Source organism: Ictalurus punctatus, chromosome 19 (assembly GCF_001660625.3).
Source record: "Ictalurus punctatus breed USDA103 chromosome 19, Coco_2.0, whole genome shotgun sequence".
Taxonomy (NCBI): Eukaryota; Metazoa; Chordata; class Actinopteri; order Siluriformes; family Ictaluridae; genus Ictalurus; species Ictalurus punctatus.
Window position 1 is genome coordinate 22,875,991 of NC_030434.2, and position 21,791 is coordinate 22,897,781.

A 21,791-nucleotide genomic window follows, 5' to 3' on the forward strand; every position below is an offset into this window, starting at 1 on the left:
GGCGGAGTTATCAAGGAGCGTGTTCGTTAAAAACGAGCGCGAGGTGCTGTGAATTGCGAACGCAAAAAGATATTTGCCGTCGTTCAGAGAGCCTGTCTCACGTGAAAGCAAACACAAAAAGTGTGTCAGAGATAAGCATTTTAGTCGTTTCTGTTGTTCTAATGCTAATGATTTCCATTACATCGCTTCTATACAGGCCTCAGCAGGTGGTCGCTGGTTTCCTCATCACACAACATAAGGAGCCTTGTGTCTGTGCGAGATTATCTGATGGACAGAAGGTCATATTATTAAAACGAGTCTGGAGAGCAGATTAAAATCAGACTCGTTAATGATCTGCATCATCCATAAGCTACTTTACATCGAAGGACTGACTAGCGTCCGTCGGCAAGGTTAGGACATTTCACTCGGTCGTGTGCTGACTGGAAGCGTCTGAAAATCCTTTTACTGTTTCTGGAGAAAGGAAAAGAAGGAAATAAAATCAGCGTACACTAAGAGCACTGAACAGAAACCCCAGCTCACTGAAAGCGGTGATATTTTTAAAGTCAGGATATTCCTCAGTGTAAATTAGCTGGCGATAACCGCTAAAGCATTCTCACCATTTACACTACATGCAAGAAATGCCTCTTTAAAAGGTCATCGTGTCCTTTCTTTCATTTAAAAATAAACCCGGAATAAAACAAGAGAAACAGTCATGATTACGCCAGATAGACTTCTTTAAAAGTTTTAAAACCATAAAAACGTTAATAATTTGCTAAAAGCATTTAACGCGGAACCATAACGTCTGAGAAATTCACTCAAAGTGTCCCTGAGGGGTCTGGAGAACTCGTAACCTGTGCACTGAAGTGTAAAAGAAGGTCTCTTGCTGAATGAGCTCATACTCCAGCACTCGCATACATACACGGAAACGACCGACTCCTACAAACACATTCGTTGAAAGGCAAAAAGGTCAGATATAGCCCTGTCTGCTGCCGTTCCTGGACATCCGACGCCATTTTGTTCCTGGCCTTCGGAAAGGCATGACATCTGGCAGAAAAGCCGAGCGGTTGGTTAAGGACGCCCGGTCCACATCAGCGTCCAGCAAAGACCCTTAACATGACAACCATTTGAATATCTGCCAGGAGTACAATTTGGAAATTATGTCTCTTTGTCAAAGAATAACGTCATTATTTTTTAAACATTTATTTATAGCTACATTTCCCCATGCCAGAAAATTTAAAAAAGGAGCAGTATTACTTCCACGTTGCTTTTACAAACTGCTGACACTGGAGTCTCCTGTAATCTCCGTAGACAAACTACGAGTTAATTCCCATCATAGCAATAGCAGCTTAAAAAAAAACAAAACAAAAAAAAAACCCTACTAATGAGAACTCAAGCACTATTTGTCAGGCCCATGAAAAATGAATCAACACCAATCAGGACAGAGTGTGTGGCAGCACTGTGGCATGAAGGCATTTAAATGATATATTAGAGCTATATTTTTCTGTTGCGGGTGCCATATTTAGGACTGAAATTCTGGCACGAGGCAAACGTGACTCGAGGTGAAATGATTCACTTTACCTCAGAAGAGAATAAACAATACCTCGACATGGCGGATAATATAGACTGGGATCTTTATGTGCTGCTGATTCCACTTTAACTGGCAGGAAACTTACACATTTGTGTTCTCCTGATATGGAATATTCATCTCAGGCATACACTCCCCGTCTCCCTGTCTCTCCTGACTGTTGGGTGTATTAAATGTAGTGAAGTGTATAAGTGCAGTCAATTATCCGTATAAATGAACACCAACGCAGTCGGTCTCTTATCCGGTCCTCAAAATGACCGCGAGTATACAGCGTGACGTCTCGGGATAGGTTAAGTACTCCAACGCTTTTGAGCATAGAGCTGTTCCTGGTTCAAACATTATATACACTTCTGTTTATATGGAGGTTTCCTTTGGGCTTAGGAGGCTGAAATGTCACTATAACCAAGCAAACACGTTCTCAGCCTTTAGGGAAGGAAAGATATGAAGACCCTGTTAGTCTGCCCTTACATCCATCTAGAGCACTAGAACACCACACACTTTCTCAAAGTTAACCATCTGGGATTAATAACACCGTAAATAGCAGCAATAATAATAATAATAATAATAATAATAATAATAATAATATTAATAATACTTTGAGAATAATAAAGATTTGGACAAAAGCTATTTTTCCCCTCTCTTTTCTCAACACACCATGTCCTTCGATGTTCTCGGAGAACTTCAGTCCATAATGGTGCACTCATTAATCCTTTACAGTCGTTCCTCACAGGAAAGAAGGTCTGAAAGTAAATCGGCGGACTACTCACTATCGTATAATGAAGAAAAAAAGATTTATGAAAGTCTTAATTCGGTGATGTGGTAATAATTGTGTGATGAAGCCGAACTGTGAGACTACTTGACATGCCGTGCACATTTTCACAGACCCCCTGCAGGTGTTCCACAATGTATGGAGCAGACTGTGAAAGATTGCACGGTTCATTTCACTACAGGTTTAACAAGGCTGGCGACAGTGGGCAGTACGCCACTAGGCCAGATAAAACCAGACGTGACCTGTATCGCTCTCAAGTAGTATCCAGATTTCAATATCCTTTACTATTGTGTTCTCATCGAGGGTAAAAGATAACGCTGTATTGGCTAAGCTCGGAGTGTGATGGCGGTGTCACTGTAACAAAGGTTGTACAGGACAAAGGCAATAACATATTGTCCACTATGGACTACCCAGACTCTTAGCAAGGTCAGGTCACAGACTTGTTATTGTAACATCACTTTTAGCTTTAATCTTGATTGTGTTTTTGGGTTAAAGGCAAATGCTATAGGGCGGAAAAATCCTTTCACCAGCACCTCTCTCTCTCTCTCTCTCTCTCTCTTGCTCTGTCTGCCTGTCTGTGTCTCTCTCTCTCTCTCTCTCTCTCTCTCTGTGTCTGTCTGTCTCTCTCTGTCGCTCTGTGTGTCTGTCTCTCTCTGTCGCTCTGTATGCCTGTCTGTCGCTCTCACTCTGTGTCTCTGTTCTATGTGTGTGTGTGTCTCTCTTCTATGTGTGTGTGTGTCTCTATGTGTGTGTGTGTGTCTCTCTATGTGTGTGTGTGTGTCTCTCTATGTGTGTGTGTGTGTCTCTCTTCTATGTGTGTGTGACTCTCTTCTATGTGTGTGTGTGACTCTCTTCTATGTGTGTGTGACTCTCTTCTATGTGTGTGTGACTCTCTTCTATGTGTGTGTGACTCTCTTCTATGTGTGTGTGACTCTCTTCTATGTGTGTGTGTGTGTGTGTGTCTCTGTGTGTGTGTCTCGCTCTCTCTCTCTCTCTCTCTCTCTCTCTCTCTCTCTCCCCGAGTTAATGTAACGTAATCCCGCCGTCTCTCATACCGAGGTCCACCTTAAGGAGTCACATGTTTAAAAGCATAGGTCTGCTCTCCTCCTGCGAGCTCTGCATTCTGGAAAATTGCATTAAGTCATCTGTATTTAGTAATATCAGCTCCGTTTTCCTATAGAGCATTTACATCCATTCCTTTCCCTTTTCATTTCACTCTGTTCCTCAAAACCAGAACACGCTCCATGCGGTCATGTGGAAGGTTTCTCAGGAAGTGACCCTTGTACAGAGTAGTCTCTGAGCAGTAAAACGTGGACATGTGACAAACACACGGAGAACAGCTCACACGTTTAAACAAACCTTTCACTTTGTATACTTTGAGAAGGATTTAAGCACTCACACACAAAAAAAACAACAGGATTTCTTCAAACTAGTCTAGGCTATACAATCAAACGCTAAGAAATACTTCCCTGCAGACTGACGTTTTCTTTTCTTAAAAACAGTAACACTCACATGGTGAGATCACAGCCTTGCTATGTTCAGAAGTGAAGATGCTTTAACCTACTTCTATTGTCTCATCAGTGTTGCTTGTCTAATGACCCGCATTCATGACTCATGACCTACATGAAATACAATCTGCTTTAAACTTGAATGTAGGTCAAGTGCCACATCTAAAACATGGCAAAGCGTCAACGTATATGCAGGTACAGTTGAGGTCATAAGTTTACACACGCCTTGCAGAGTCTGCAAAAATACTGAATCATTTAAAAGAAGAAGAGGGATCATAAAAATAGAATTTCGTCGTTATTATTTATTTAGTTAGTTCTGCCCTGAATAAGCTATTTCACATAACAGATGTTTAGATATAATCCACAAAACACAATAACTGAATTTACACAAATGAACCAGTTCAAAACGTTTACACACCCGATTATTAATACTGTGTGTCGTTACCTGGATGATCAACGACATGATGTGTTTATGTTTTTGCGAGTAGGACGCCACATACGTGCGGGCTGAAGAGGAATAAACACAATCTCAGTTTTCCTCTGATAGGGAGTCTTTTATCCGTAAAGCGTCTCAACAGCCAACAATAAGTCTGTGGCTAAAACAAATAACCTGACCACTTCACGTTTCTAAACACAGGGCGGGATACGAGTGCAAGGCAAACCACAAACCTGCATGTACACGAGAAAGCACAGAGAGAGGGCGAAAAAAAAGAAAAAAAAGAATACAATTCCCAAAGTCATAAGACTGAAGTCGTTTACTCTTGAAATGACTCAACACCTACGTTGAGCAGGACTAGGACAAGAAAAGCACATTACAGCGAACACAATGCGACTGCGATGCGCTTTTACAGCACACCAATACAATCGGGTAGACCTGTGATGAGTCACAGTTAGAAATTGAGCACTAATTGATTACATTTTCTTTTTTCTTCTTCTTCTTTTTTTTTTTTTTTTTAAATCATGCCAATGCTTTAGAATTTATGTAAACACACAGAAAACATCTGGAGCCTTCAATCACAAGGGCCAATAGTGCAATAACGATTACTAAACGATATCCTATGCAGTCATAACATTTACATGCAGCCTACAAATCTGTAATAATCAGATCGATCAGTTCATTTGAACAGATCATGTTTTCTTTATAATGAAGTATGATCACAACGTAAAAGGGAATAGAGTAAAGCATGGAAGGCCAATCTTAACCGCAAAGAGCCGGTGTGGCTGCAGATTTTCATTCCAGCCAAGGAGAAGCCACGCCTAATTTCTCCGGTTTAATCAGCTGATCTTGAGCCTCAACTGACTCTCAGGTGTGGCTCCTGAATGGCTGGAATGAAAATCACTCAGGAGCCACACCTGTCATTTTATTCCTGAGACTGCTCAACTGACTGAGCTCAATCTGAATAAATCTGTGTCGTTTTAGACCGATGTCTCAGCTAACATGCTGAACTAATGCCGCTTAACTGTAACTTAAATTATGCCATTTTCGAGCTCGGGACGGAGCTACAAGGAGCGAACGGCGAACTGTATAGACGTTGTTATAGATTTAACATGTGCATTAGGGTAAATCAAGTCGATTTTGTTTTGAAGATTAGGTCTAAAACGGTTAAGTAGGTGGATTCGACATTGGAATGATTTTTTTTTTTTACTCCGTGAACCCATGTTCACAAAGCTCCGCCCCAGAATCTACAGTGTCCTGTAGAGTAGTATCGATGAAATGTCTGACAAGAGCCACACCTAAGCACAAACACACATTCTGGATCAGAAGTCAGGTTTCTGAACCATTTAATACATCTGTGCTGTGGTCATAGCTTAAACCACCATTATTATTACTACTATTATTATTATTGCACCTTTAACCAACTAATGTATTTACAATCAACATAGATTAACATAAGTTAACATAAGTAACAGATTAACGAAATAGATAACGTGAAATATTTCTATAAACTCATGTAAAGTAGTGACGTGATATTTTTTTTATTTACTGTTGACACTGAACTCAGGGTTGTGGACATCTTCCCAACTTTCCGAGAAGGAATTCCAAGTCTTTTCCAAGTCCCCCCCCCCCCCCCTCCCCCTCCCCCTACCCCTAGTCAGAGTAACAAGCTTTAGTGGTACACACAGCATGACCTTAACTAATTGGCACACTCACAAGCTTGCTGTCATGGTCACATCAATAGCAAAAACTGCATTAGATTTCATAATTTAATATTAACATACATTTTAACAATGTGCCAAATATTACATATTAAAAAAAAATAATTCAATTGAGACTCATAAAGAAGCCATTCAGACCGATGAATATTTCTGTATGGAACACATCCATTGAGCTTTGGGTTCACAGCAGTGCCAACTATGTGTTTGAAAGAAAGAACTCAACAGTTCATCTCAATATCTCGAACTGTCCCGGATCCAGATTAGAAAATAACTTTCCTCTTCCCTTTTCTTTTAAACAAACATGAATCTTTTGCTATAACTATTCCTGGAAGAGCAGGAACACCGAATCACGGGAAAAACTTTCTTACACAAACTCGGACGTTTCGCCGGATAATGAGAAGCTCAGAACTGGCTGTGATAGAGCTTTAATACCTTCTGTTTAGTCGTGTACGTACACAGGGCTCAGCATGCTTCACAGCATGCCCTAATAACCAGGAAAGACAGGTTTGGCAGTTTGTTAAACTGAATTTCACAAAGCAGCGACAGTATTAAATGTCCTGCTGGGAGTGTGCCATGAATATTTTGAATGTTCGAGAAGTTCTATTTTAACACTCCATGCATTCTGAACAACAAGACCCTTTTATTATTACTCCGGTTAGGGAAAGATAGTTACGTACATTACGGATGTAACGCAATGCCATAATCTTTGAATCACGATTTGCATCTGAAGTGGGCGTGGCCTAAACCAGAAGGGAATTTTGTTTTTAATGAAATATGAACTCTACGCCCACGGAAACTCTATAAAGCACCAAAGTAAAAACCTAGAAATCAACAAGGTGTGTGATTTCTGGATCGGGTATACCGCTCGACACCGCTCGATTTCATAACTGGTCTCCAACAGAAATTTACTAGTATTTTACTTACTTGTGGCCAAATTTAAAGCCACCACTACCCGGACTACGCAGTTACAAACGACTGAATGAAGGAGGTCTTTCTTTGTCCTGCGAGCTTCATGCTCATGCCTTCATCGCATTAACATGAAAAACCTCCGTTTGGGTTGCGTCCTATGGGAGTCTCAACCAGATGCCAAGAACAAACAAACAAACAAACAAACAAAAACAAACCAACAAGAAGAACAGTGCGCCTTCTACTTGTGCCTGTTTAGAATACATTATCCGTTTAATCCGACTTAGGGTTGGAAAACGTGGCAAAGATATCACATCACAATACATTTCTACGATACGCGATATGCATCATGATCCTTAGACTTGCTAGCAAATTGTCAGCAAAACTATAGCGAGTTTAATGATCGTTTAAACACGTTTGTTTTTAAACTCTTCTTCCGCACAAGCTGTTTTCCATGTGGACCGTTTCTGGAACAGAAAACACCTGTACCATGACGATCAGACGCGATATGCAAACAAGCTTATCCAGCACCTGTTACTGAATACTGCGGCCTGTTTAAACTTTCAGCACCCTGTTCAGGTTTCTGGAGATCCATCACGACCCTGAGAGTCAGTACGGCGTCTTTCTACTGTACCGAGATAGATTTACACCTACCACAGTCTGTCCACACACCACATCCAGGCACCACAAAATGACCGTGTTTTTATTTCCAGTTAATATGACGACATGGACGTACATCGCTGGTTAAGCTAGAGCTGCTCGCTCAAACACACACACACACACAAACCACACATACGGAAGAAATGTATGATGGGCTGTGCTCTTATAGTGAAACAATCAATGAGGTCATGGTGTGCTGTGAACCACATACGAAGCGGTGTTACTGTGAAAACCCCAAAGTGAATTCTTTTCCAATAAAAGGAAGCATTTCATTCCTCTTATACCACTACAACTTCGTATTAATTTAACAACCTGCACTCAGGTCATACCGGTTTATCCCTTTATAGTTGCATTTAAAGTCTGAGAACGTACACAAAGCTATTTAGTTCGGAGGTTGGCGATGTGACAAAGAACATCTTGGTTCCAGTGAAGGGAAATGGTAAAGCTATGACATAAGACATCGTATACAAATGTGTGCTTTGTAGCGACATTTTGGGGAAGACCCACATATGGTGTTTTTCAACTTTACAAATGATTCTTGAATACGATTTAAATTTTTGTTGTTCTTACATAATGCCATTACAAATGATAAAATTCCCCAAAGTTTTTTATTTTATTTATTAGAACGGACTTTGGAAAATGTGTTATAAGATGTGTAACAATAGTAACGGCAACATTTATAGTAAATAGCGCAAACAACGGTTCTGTTTAAAGACGGAATATTTAAAGAAAGGATGCAACGCAGCATTATTTTACATAAACCTGTTCATCGTACTTTTCAAACCTGTACCAAGTCCGTATCTCTGAAGCGACACTTGAACCTTTCTTTGCTATGAGCTCCGTGCTCGGTGAAGTGCTGCCTGTTTATCTTGCGGTGTTTATTTGTTTGTTTATTTATTTATTATTGGTTCTAAGAGCACAGTGGTAGTGAGTAGCGCAGGCTGTAGATGTTCGTCAGGTTAAGAAGGCTGTGTTTTTCCTTTCCTTTGTATTGGATTAAACTTTTAACCAGCATTTATGGATTTTTGTGTAAAAAGATTATGAGATCCACTACACACTACCGGTCAAAAGTTTGTGGACACTCGACTGAAACGTTTCTCATGATGTTAAAAACCTTTTGATCTGAAGGTCTGTGATTAAATGTTTGAAATCTGTGTTTTAGACAAAAATATAAATTGCGCCAACATATTCATTTCTTTTCGAAAACAAACATTTTATTTCCCAAAAATGTATTTTTATTTATTTTTTTATTTATTTATTTATTTTTTTTAAACAGATGACTCAGAGCGAGATATTCTGAAAAGCAGATGATAAGAGTCCAGCGTCGGTGTGAACTCCTTTAATACTGTTTAAAAAGCATCTCGGGGAAATTCCTCAAGAAACCGCTCAAGAAAACGCCAAGAATACATTTCTGGAAATTCTAGACAAAAAGGGTGTCTACTTTGAATTATTTGAATTATAAAGATTAAATTATTTAGATTTATTTTGGGAGTTTTTTTTTTTTTAAATCACAACATAATTCTCATAGTTCCATTTGTGTTACTCCAGAGTTTCGATGACTTTATTATTATTATTATATACAGAATGAGTGTGCCTAAACTTTTGACCGGTAGTGTATATCAGTAAAGTATATTGAGACATAACTAATCACAATATCAGTATTATATTGTACTATCACCCAGCCCTAACTGTTATAGCACCTATCGAAGTCATTATTCTAATGAATGCTATTAAAGTGTTAACAACAAAACTCCACTAGTTGAGGTACGTTTTGTGAAACACTCGTCTGAGGTTAAAGCAGTTTGTGTATTGAATCAGTGTTGATTTCGTCATGCTGTTCCTCACCCCACTGCCTGGGCTCATGGTGTCCTGGCTGTCAGAGGTGGAGTTGCTGCTGTTGCCGCTGTCACAGTCACTGTTGCACCCTCTGTGTCTCAAAATGAATTCTGGGCATTCGCCCTCCTCCCTCTGCTCCGCTCTGTCCAGCTTGTCTCCTGGAGTTTCCTTTCTCTCTCGTACTGCCGCTCGACACCAGGATGATTTTCTCCAGACTCTAGATGTGCCACGGCGGACCAGAAAACCTGCGAATGTGAGATCAGGAGACCGTTAAAGAATGCGATGTGTGTTATTTTTATTGAGTTATTAATGCTCCAGCAGTCAAACACCTCATTATAGTGTTCCAAAGGATACCGAGCCAATTAAAGATCACGTACACCGTAGCATCTAAGAACCTGAAGCCGTTTTAGTGTCACTGGATCAAGCATATTCGAAGGAAAGTAATACTTCTTCTCAGCCTCAACACTAATGAACACTCAGACACTCAGCTAAAGTTAACCATAAACCGTATGCGATGTACAAACAAGGAACATGAAGAAAAAAACGCTGAATAAATGAGCAGTGGAGCGAAGATGCTTCCAGACAGTTGTACCACATGACAAAATTAAGCAATTAACATTCTAAACATCCTAAAATTGCAGAGTTGACCTGAAGATGGACTGACAGAGGGGTCGTTATTGAGACAACTGATTAGTGCTTTAATATGACTAAAGTAGAGAGGAAAAAACGAAAAGAAAAAAAAAAAAAAAAAAGAAGCATGCATTAGACTGATGGAAGATCGACCGTGATCTCTCATCTGCAAGAACAGTCTGTCGACAACCACACGTGTTCTCCTACTTAATCTAGAGATTAGTGACGATATGACTTATCACACAGTTTTCAGCATAATACTCTGAGGACATCGCCGAGTCCATCGCTTCAAGCAACATCTCCAGTGTGTCAAGAGTCCCAGACGTTTGGGCTCTGCAGGAACCCCTGCAGTTTTTCCTCGGAATTCGAGGCGCCAAATCAACAACCTAGACAATAACAGACTAGGCTACAGAGGAAACATCTGAGAGAAAGATTTCAGTGACGAAAGACATGCAAATGCCGCTGGGAATAGCAGGAAGGCATATCCACGTCCAAACAGATGGTGTCGGTGACAGAACCTAGAGGGACTACTCCCAAAATTGTAACAAATAAAAATGCTGGTGGACGACATGTGCAATCTAGGAAACGTAAGGACTTCTGCACTACTCGAAACCAAGCCAACAGAGCTTGAAGTTGAAGGAAGAGTTTTATTAAGGGAAAACCTTAAAGCTTTGAGAGGTTTGTCTTAACTTAAACACAAAACAAACAAGGTTAAAACCAAACCATTTTTTAAATATTAGCGTGCACTTTTGCCTCAGTAGCAGGACGCTCAGTTAAGCTAAAGTACACAAAGAACTGTTTGGGAGGAGAACAAGAACGTTACACCACCTCCCAGTGCGATAAGAATCACGCCAGAAAGCACATGACTGCCAAGTTTTACCGCTCCGCTGGCCAACCTCATGCCATGCCAATCGCTCGATGCAAAGCCTTTCATACGGCCATTTGCAGTAAAGCACCTCGAACACTCTGACTAAAGTTCAAGGGCTGAATCCAAAATCCTGGCTTAGTCCTTTCTCCTTATTAATGAACTGGTCCACTTTGCCTTGCCATAAAAAAAAAACATCATTTCTAAAAACGGAAGTGGTTGAATCAGTGCTTATTTCGCTCTTGAAATTGAAGCAATACTTTGTATAGCCACAGCTGCAAGAGTGTCTGGCTGTTTCCATCTTCCTCACTCAAAATTTATTCTCATTCTAACTCAAAAGCATGACCACAGCTGCAGGCTAAAAAAAAGAAAAAGAAAAAGAAAAAGAAAAAAAAAGAAAAAAAGAAGAAGAAGTTTGGCTTTTGTACAAGTGTGCCATGGCTCTTGTCCTAGCCAGCAAGCAAACCGAGACAAGAACACTACTCTCGCGTGTCCTTCCAAACTAAACGCACATACAGCAGGTGCTTAAGAAGGTCACACATGCTTATCAAGTGCACACACCCAGCTAGATCTAGAGTGACAGACAAGGTTGTCCACTTTGATGAACTCTTCAGCTCGAACACACAACTCCTGGGGAAATCTGCCGTGCGGCTATGTTTGCTCGCACCGAGATACAATCATGTGTGAAAACATGTAAGGCTAAGAAAAACCATTTCATTAAAACTAAAAGGTTCAGTGCCAAGAGCATTTTATGCAAAACTGAAGCATGGGGTCTAGGGTTAATTTTCAGCGGTTAACAGTATAGCTAGTCATCCATGGCCAGGAGTCCAAGACAGCATAATTGGCCTAGCTCTGGATGGGAAAGATGGCAGAACTTTCTCCTCTGTCAATTAGCACAACAAGAGGCCAGTTAGCCAGTTATGTCATCGGAGGTTCTTCTTCATCGGAGGAATCGCATGCAAACATCCAACCTGGTAGATGTCATGTAATGGGAGAGAAATACCTAGAGTGACAAATGGGGTTTTAATAAATATGTAGCTACTAAGATATTTACATAGCCATAGCTAGCTGAGTGACGAAAGAAATGGCATACGATCCTCGTTTGTCACTTTGGGAATTTTCAGAATAATTCAGTATAAAAGACACAAGACACACTAATCCTAATCACTAATCCTTATGCTAGCAGTGGGAGATGTACCATACGAGACACCGTGCAAAACTTGCCCACATACTCACAACAATGCATTTGTCAAGAACTAGTGTTCCAACTAAATTTATGAAAATAAGAGAGAAAGAAGAAAAAAAAAAAATCACTCGTTTGGAATAGTTTATATCAAAAAGTTTCAAGAACATTATCTGTTCTTGGCACTGCCCACCATTAAAAAAAAATATATTATAGCGTTTTAAACTATACTAATTGGTCCCCCCCCCCAACAAAAAAAAAAAAAAAAAAAAAAAAAAAAAACTTCACACAACTGAGCTGAAGATCAATGAGTGTTAGGACGATAGTGCTTTCACTCATTACTGTACGAGATTTTAAAAAATGGATGCTATTGCAGAACAGCTCAGAAACCCTTCACTATGTGTATATGTACACGATACGGCTGCAAATACCAACATAAATAGTGGAGGCAGTATAGCACCACGCAGCACTGGTTCCTTTACTGACTAAAACTTGTCTCAAATCACATGTGTACTATTCGACATAGAGTACAAGTTTTCTTATTACGTTTAAAAACCTCTCATGTAGCCTTCAATCCTACTGAAATGTCCATTTTGAGTACCAGCCGTCTGGAGTTTCTAGATGATTGAATACTTTTGGATGTATAGTCAGAGTGATTTGACACGCAGATCATGACGACATTCAAGATGACAGCGATCGAGAGAAACAGAGCTCGTCAGTGTGTTTAACATCACCAGATGGACAGGGATCTAGTGGACAAGTCACGCGTCGAGTACAAACGAGCACAAGCATAAACACGTTCTCAGCAGTACAACACAAAGTGCTTTGTTTGAGTAAACTCAAACAACTTCTCAACTCTACCGTCTCCACTTCCCCTCATTCCACTCTTGTGGAAACATGTGGCGCTCTGACAGATCCAATTAGAAAGTGAAGAAGGTGGAGTGGAAATGTGTGTTCATCAAGTGGTGAGAAGTAGCCTCTCTGCTCAGGGCCAAGAACGCACTTGACCCTTGTTGCAATTCGAATCGGTAATGACTGAAGAAAACAAAGCTACGAGTTGGTAGCTCGCTAACAGAAAACACAAACACACAGATGCAAATATAAAACTCGCTTTACATAGATAAACGTGAAGCTAAAATGGATTCAGAACTGCCGACGTGACAGAAGATTAACATATAGATCTTTACAGGCTCTATACAAAACACTGAAAGTTTGCTTGACTAACTGCTCTGGTAAACTGGCAGGAAAGTGAAATATTTATCATCTTTAATGATGTAATAAATACTTATGGCTCCTGCTAAAAGATCATTAAAATGATTAGGGAGGAAGCGGCGCAATTTTACTTAAAAACTGCACTCATTTCAAACATACGTATACATCATTCATTAAGTACATTTCTCATAAACAGCTCTGACACCGAACAAACCGAATCGGTATTTTAGTTCAACTTAAGTGATTGCGTGACATTGAGATGCGCTAGGTAAAAATTTTAACTGAACCACTGATTCGTACAACAAACATTTCCATAAATTGCTCCGACTGCATGATACGGGCGTTAAGGGAGTTCGCTACGACTTAATAAAGAATACTCAACGGCTCAGATGTCCGGTCGACGATTAAAGTGCAGCGAATGAGTTCACTGTGTTGAGAAAATCCCAAAAGAAGAAGCGTGACCTTTGTGTGACTAGACGTCACTGGTGCAAGCGAACGATGTCCCGACGGCTCGCGTATCTCTCAGGCCAAAACATCTGACTTTTTTTTTTTATTCTCCCGAGTGGTTGTAATATGGCGTGTGTGTGTGTGTGTTGGGGGGAGTCCAGAGAACAAAACCAGCAAACCGGGGGTATGAGCGAGTCCAAACAAAGGCAGATCTTGGTGCTTTATGAGCCGTATGACTTGCAGACACACAGAGTGATCCACTCTAAAGGGCTTTTTGTCTTTTGCCTCTCGGTCATAAGACTAGGCTGTAATGACTGACAGTACTCGACTGACAGACAGGGTGTGCAAGAAAAGCAGGTTCTCTGCATGCACGAGAGTAATAGATGAAACTGAAGGGGGTGCCAATTACAGCAGAGAGAGGGGGGTTGCAAAAGGGCTGTTTGCAGCAGAGTCAGGAGCCACACTGACTGGAGTCTTCATGGCCGATGCACACTCGACGCCTCTTTCACGCTGCATTGTTGTGGAAATGTGCACACAGAGAGAGAGAGAGAGAGAGAGAGAGAGAGAGAGAGAGAGAGAGAGAGAGAGAGAGAGACTCAAACAGCCAAGGAACTACTCTCTATACTCTAATGACTATCGGTCATCTACATTATTTGTAATGGAGCAGTGCATTAAGTCGAGGCTACTAAAAGTGTGTTAATCTTGAGGAAATTTCTTCCTCCACGTTTCAGGCATCATGATCAGTCATGCTGCGCTCCATTGTTACAGTACAGATTAAAATTTTCCGTCTATTAGTATCTACCCACCAGTTCAAGTTACTCACACTGCGCTCTGAGGAATTACACCTTTCTGGAACTTAGTCAGTCTGGCGGAGTGGGCAGTAAAATATATTTACCGAAAAAAAAATGTTGACGTGTCCAATGCTTATTTCCCCCGCTGTAAACATAATACATTATCTATGTTTCCACCCAAGTTGCAAATTTAGTGTTTGAAAAATCTGAACATCGCATAAAACATTTGCAAATAAAGCACCGTGTCCAAGAGAACAAAATCGTCACCTACGGGGAAACTGGCGCAAAGTACAAATACAAATGTTTACATTTCTGAGGCAATTATCCAATCGCATGATTTGTTGAGACTACATCACATGACAAAGAGTTTATTTGTTTTTTTGTAATTTATTTTATTTTATTCTTATCCGCCTCAATCGAGTGCTTGAGTTTTTTTACGTGCATTTTGGAGATCTTATTCACATCTGGTGTTTCCATCCAGCGCCTTTTTACACGATATCCCAAAATTCACATAAAAATACATGAGCGTGTTCGTAACATTATCATACGCTATGGCTAGCGATCACACAGTAGAACACGCCGCTGTTGTCCATTTCAGGCTGAGCAGCGCCGCAGATTGCCACGCTAGTTATTTTTCAGCTTAAACCAACAAAGTGATTAATACTGATTGTCAGAGGTTTTACAGAAAACTCCTTCTCAGCATCATCTTTCTACAAAGAAAGTAGAACAGCTAGAGGATTTTATAGTGCAAAGATTTAATTGTATTAATTTATAATTCCCCCTCCCCCTTTCATTTTCAGCACAGGTTTGAAACGGATGTTTTTAGACAACGTCATCGCACCTCGTCGTAATTTTTCACTGTAACTAACGCCTCTATTCAAAACTATGACGCTTTGCGTTTTTAATCCTGTATACAATTACGCATGCAGGGTGTTCGCAGCCTCATCGGAAATGATGAAAGATGAGTCGCCAGACGTTTTTGGCGTTGTCCCGTTCATTTTGTAATACTCTAAACTTACTGGTGAAACCTGGACGTCTGCGTTCGTCTTCCGTCTTTTTTCGGTTTCTATTCCTTCTCTGAGAAATGTGAAAACGCTGCACATCTGTGCGGTGAAAATTTCCCCATGGGTTGTTTTTGGTCCCTCCTCCCATCATGAGTCAAACAAAAACAAAACCCTAATTTGTACTACAGTATCAATACGATGGGATTTCCAATGTGTTAGGCATGACACGGCTAAAACATCCATTAAAACCGTTCATGGAATATCATTAAACCTTTTTTTTTAATCGTCAATTTAGCCTTTATATGATTACAAACCGAGTAGCTGAATTAATGTTAAAATACTAATGTACATCCTTAATATTTTTAATTGTTTTAAAAAAAACAAAACAAACAAACAAACAAAAAAAAACAGTGTAGATGTTTGTCCCTCCTGTCAGCGTGAAAGTTTTTGCTTTTGAGAAATGGTTTTTAAATATTTGAAGTATTTCTGTAGAAGCATCAAACAGTTATTGTAATGCAACATTGCTGTATTGCTGGGAAAATGTTACTCAACCTACATATCGTGATACATGTTGTAAGAATAGTGATATGATGTGAACTAAACAATTATTTACCTATTATTTAATACCGAGTGTCACACTGCTCGAAGCGTTTGATCTCACTGAGAGACCGTGACATTTAAATTGCGAGTGTTTCAGAAACAGCATGTTAGCCTTAGGGAGTTCAACATTAACACCCTCACCTAGCCCTGACGAACACTGAATTTGTATTTAAAGGAGCCTAATCACAGTGATTCTCTCTCTCTCTCTCTCTCTCTCTCTCTCTCTCACACACACACACACACACACACACACACACACACACACACACACAGAAGATCCACAATAAGGTTAACTCACCCTTCACTCTGCTATTCGTGAGCACCAACCTCATACAAGGTGGTCAAATGCTCCATTTGCCCTGACGCATGTCTCTCTCGCTCTCTCTCTCTCTCACACACACACACACACACACACACACACACACACACACACACACACACACACACACACACACACACACACCCCCAAGGTCAAAATGAGCTCTCTACCTCCAAACTCAACTCCCAATCACAGAGTACGCAGTGACATGGACCACCATCAGCTCTACAACACACAACAACAACACAAACAGCATGGGACATTGTAGAGTCCATCTCCTTGGCAATGCGATGACATCTTATGGAATTATGGGATGTGAGGCACTGCGCTGTCAGGTATCCGTGAACAGAACGGAGAAGCTGCGATGCGCCTGCTCACACTGCAGTCCAGATTTCAAGCGTTTCTGAGAACGCTGAGATACTCATTCAATCATCTGACCATCTGTCCCACCTAGTGACGCCATTCTCGACATCGATAATGTGTTTACAAATGTAAAATTATATATTTAGCAGCTTGTTATGTTATATATATATATATATATATATATATATATATATATATATATATATATATATATATATATATATATATATATTCATTTAACCAGCTGCTAAACTGTAGGATGACTAGATGAAGGCAATATGGCATATCTTAGAAATATCATATCCCAACACATGAAGGCATTATTGTACATCATATTTAGGTTTGTAGCCACAGTGCTCTAGTGCTGCATTAATATACAAAATGATTTAACATATGACAAAAATTAATTATTCAAGACTGGACTATACTGGAAAACAAAACGTCTGGCTATCATATATTTCAATGTCCAATCAGCTAAGTGCTACTGTAAGACCTAGTTATAAAATTACAGATGATGCTCATGACATGGAGATCATACATGGTGCACGATGTTAAAGGAAAATAATCAACGACTGGGTTGTTGCAGTCCGAAGCAAAGCAAAGCAAATTTATTGTTTTTTCGTTGATCGTTTTCCTATATCAAGTTTTATACCACAGCAACCTACGTATTATTTTCTCATTTATTAACGAATGACGCATTGTACTTTTTAGCCAATTAATATTGCGGAATGTCCACAAAACGATTTAGCGCCTGTTTGAGCAGCAATAAACTGTCCACGCTTTCTCTCTCTCTCTCTCAAAGTTAATACATAACAAATCAAAAATTATACTCTTTCATAATCGGTTTAAGTGAAGCGCATGACGTACAAGTCCCTGTGTAAGTTGTTACCGTCAGAGCTGCTGTTACTGAAAATTAACTAACCAATTTTCTTGACCAATCAAAGTCGAGAATAGACATGAACAGCTTCCGTGTTCATTTTTCACCTGGGCAGCACTTAGTCTCTGAGTAAGGACACGGTAAACACGGCTCACGCGTGACCCCGACTGAGAAAGCTAATCCGTGTGAAGAGAACACACGAACGTCATACAAAAGTCGTGTGGACGAAAGACGACGGGATGAAACGTGTCAGGTTTAAGATGCTTAGGGATAAATCCATCTCGAAGGTCAGGTTACTCATATTGATCAGGTATGGGTCATGGAACAACATCATGATCTGTCTTTTCTTTTTCTACAAAAAAATCTATAAATGTTCTCAGAATGGTGAGACTAGATTCACATCTCTTGGAATCCTGCATAAAAAAAAAAGCTAACAACAACAACAACAACAACAACAACAACAACAACAACATTGCCGTACAGTAAAGCAATCCTGTGATGACATACGACTCGGCTGGACCTATAATTACTGCATATTTTGTTCTGACTTCAGGTCCCACACACTGATAACCAAAATTAATTTTAAAAAATTCAGCCTTTTATTTCTTTCTTTTTTTAAATTATTTTTTATAAAGATAACATGACTACCACACAAAAAGAGAGAAGAAGAAAAAGAAAAATCATGTTTCTATAACTAGGAGAATTTTTTAAACAGTACCATAAACGTCGACATCATGAATTTGTTTTGGCATCGGTATCAAAGATCAGAACGATGGTCTCGTGTTACCTTTGGGGATGGACGTCGGACATATACTCGTATAACCAGAGCAGATACGGTTGTTTACTTGGAGTGTTATCAGACAGGACACTGATAAACTATTTTATTTCATTTACAGAACAGAACGGACAAGGTGCGCCTCTCGTGTCGCCGCTAGCATTAAAGCCGAGGGAGTTTTGCAGAACTTGGGAAGAGAAACTTCCAGTAACATGTTTACTGAGTACTCGATCAGCTGATATCGGTATTGTATTCAAAATATGAGAGAGAGAGAGAGAGAGAGAGAGAGAGAGAGAGAGAGAGAGAGAGAGAGATGTAATCTGAGATTGTAATGTAAGTGAGAAGTGATAGGAAAGCAAATAAACACTTGGGAGCGAGTTTTATAAGAAAATCAACAACCGCCACAAAACATCACGTCGAGTGTTTTATTCCTCTTATCCCGGAGCAATTCGCCAATTATAGCTATTTACTAATGTATTAACAAACGACATGTCAAACCTTTTATAGTTGCGACATGTCCACGAGTAAGAGCAAGTTAGTTCCTGTTCTTCCTTACGTTACCGCAGCATTGAACGCTATTTTCATTCTGTGGTAGTTAATAAGACACGCACACACAAAAAAATAAACAAACAAACAAAACAAAAAACATGTTACAGATAACATTATTAGAACCAGCACATTTATTTAAATCTGACAGAATGACTACTGTCCAGTGTTGGGTACGTTAATCAAAAAAAATTAAATAAGAAAAATTTTTCAAAAGTAATCCACTAGAGATTACTACTTACTTTACAATTGTAATCTGATGATATTACTGATTACAGCATGTAAAAAGTAATCAGGTTACTAATTACTTTACTTTCAAAACGTCTCAGACCTACAAAAATACACTACAAACTGAAACTCAGTTCTTTCAGTAATTTTAATGTGCGTTAATGTATGACATGATCAGAAAAGGTTGGATTTATCATATAACTTGCGTCAGGTGTGGTCACTGTTTGTAGGCCTACCAGACCGATAAAATGTAAAACTTTTCTAACTAGGCTAGTTTGGTGTCTCTAGCCAAGGGGAAGCACAGCTAAGCGATCATTGTCTGGGTTGCAAAGTTCATTATATTTCCTAAAGCTCTGCTCATATGTTCACGTGAACTGGAACTCGTATAGACATTTACACTCTTTGTTTTCCTGCTCAGCATCAGAGAATGTTACCGTTTCAGTTTCAACCCCTTTACTGGTTTAAATAAATAAAAAATTATATATGCGTATATCCATTTTTCCCCCTCACACTGACTGAGCTAGTGTTTGGCAGAATTGAGAGACTGTCAGCCAATAAGACTCGAGTATTTCCACGTATTTTCCTGTAAACTCTGTCCGATTGATCTCGCCTCCGTTCACTGAAGACATAAAATCACAGGCGGTCTTCTTTTACTGACGTTCAGTTACAAACCACTCCAAGTGAAGAATTATTCAGGACTAAAGAAAAAAAAAAATCTTCAGGGCAAAAAACGATTTATTTTAAAAACGCATTTGTAACGCAAGTAACAAATTTTGCTGAGATCAGTAAATAATCAAATTACATAAGTTTTAAACGCAATGCTTTACATTACTGCGTTATCAGAAAAAGTTATTAAATTACAGTAACGCGTTACTTTCTAACTCGGATTACGGTCAGGAAATTAATCGCCATTAACCTTCCAGCCAACCAGATTCAAGAATTGTGGTGTTACGAATAATAAAGTAACACACTGTTACAAGCAAACAAATGTTTGTTTGTTTGTTTTTATCCATCAGGACTTATTTTTAAAATTTGTATCATTTGACGTAAACATGATCTGAGACATCTCTTTTGACAGATGTTGCTGAAGAGAATGTTAGAAATAGAGTTATGTACTTTCCCTATAGGATGTCTGAAAAGCAGTTGGTGCTGAGGTGACAGCTTTAAGAGGAAACTAAACAGCAGAACGAAGACAAAGAGCAGGATGTGATGTGTACTCCAGAAACATGAATAAATCAACTTTCTTGACTATTTTGCTATAAACTTGTAAAAAAATATTCCTCTTGCTGTCATTTCAATGCTAACTTGATCACTGTGATGCGCGAGGGTTTGTTTACAGTCTAGTTAGCTTAGCTTCAGTTAGCTTGCCCTCTGTCAGGCTTGAACATGAATAGCCATATGTTTCGTCCAAGTCTGTTTTTTTTCTTGTTTGTTTGTTTTTTAAACAAAATTATAGCAGGACGCGTTTTTAATCAGGTGTTGTCTATCATGTTTGTTTTAAAAGGCAAATAAAAGCAGCCGTGAAGCACAATGCTACGTCTGACATGTAAGGTCTAACAGGGAGTCTGTAAATGTAGAGGTGCCTTTAAATACTCGACCTCGAGGTGGATTTAAAGTCCTGGCTTCTAGTTTTGGGGTTTGTAGCTTTACCCTTCGCGTTAATTTAGCTAAAAAAAAAAGACAATAAAAAACACTTCAATATTAGGCAGGCTAGTTAAGCTAGCGTGGCAGGTTCAAATGAGAAAGGCCAGTGCACGAGCTCGAGCTTTACTGAAGAAAAGTAATAGAACCGTTAGGAGACTGGTTAAAACTGGTTTTTCTACTCAAAATCCCTGCGTGTCAGTAGATTAAACATATATAATATGTTATAAAAATAAACTTTACCTCCAAAGCCGAGAGTCAGAAGCTGTCCTTTAAGTGTTTTTGTCACAGAGTTCTGTAAATTTTGCTCCCCACTCCGAGCGTCTGGCACCGACCGCCTCTCTGTGAGCACTGACTTGTCTTTGACTGTCTGCGTTTCTTGTTGTCGTAGCGTTACCGCGTGACGCCCCTCGCGTGAGAGCCTCACAACCAATCAGAACGCTCCAATCGTAACCTGCTGACCAATGAGCGAGCACCAAAAACCGAACGCTTTCTTGGGTAACGTAGTTCTAAAGGTTGTTTACGTCACTGACGTCAGCTAGGCAACATTCACACAATAGTCAATTACGATTTGCGGCTCAAATTCGGTGTTTGTTTGTTTGTTTGTCTGTTTGTCAGTCGGTTGTTCCTAGTAGCTTCTTAAATGTTAATGTTCCCTTAACTGTTATTACTTCAGTATCAATACACCATAAATAACATTACCAAACTAACGAACACTGAGTTCTTATTGTGGTATCATCAATGATATCCCTGCTGAAAAAAGGGAGAACACCATCACAGAAATTCTAATGGTTTCCATTACAAATACCATTACAAACTCTCAGTTGACCATTAAAACGATTACCGTTAACATTACTGTTATCCTTAATGGTATCCACTAGACATAACATCACCAGTAGAAGGCAACCAA

The 21,791-nt window shown here is 39.6% G+C and overlaps 1 protein-coding gene across 1 annotated transcript in view; it reads right to left on the minus strand.

Moving 5' to 3' along the window:
• Positions 1-21,268, minus strand: part of adipor2 (adiponectin receptor 2) — a 37,847-nt gene extending 16,579 nt beyond the window's left edge. Inside the window, exons 1-2 of the mRNA XM_017494327.2 lie at positions 21,125-21,268; positions 9,410-9,645 (exon numbers count right to left, since the gene is read on the minus strand). Coding sequence (XP_017349816.1) covers positions 9,410-9,427 — 18 coding nt within the window. The 5' untranslated portion in view covers positions 9,428-9,645; positions 21,125-21,268. The remainder of the gene's footprint in view (positions 1-9,409; positions 9,646-21,124) is intronic.
• Between the last annotated feature and the right edge of the window lie 523 nt (positions 21,269-21,791).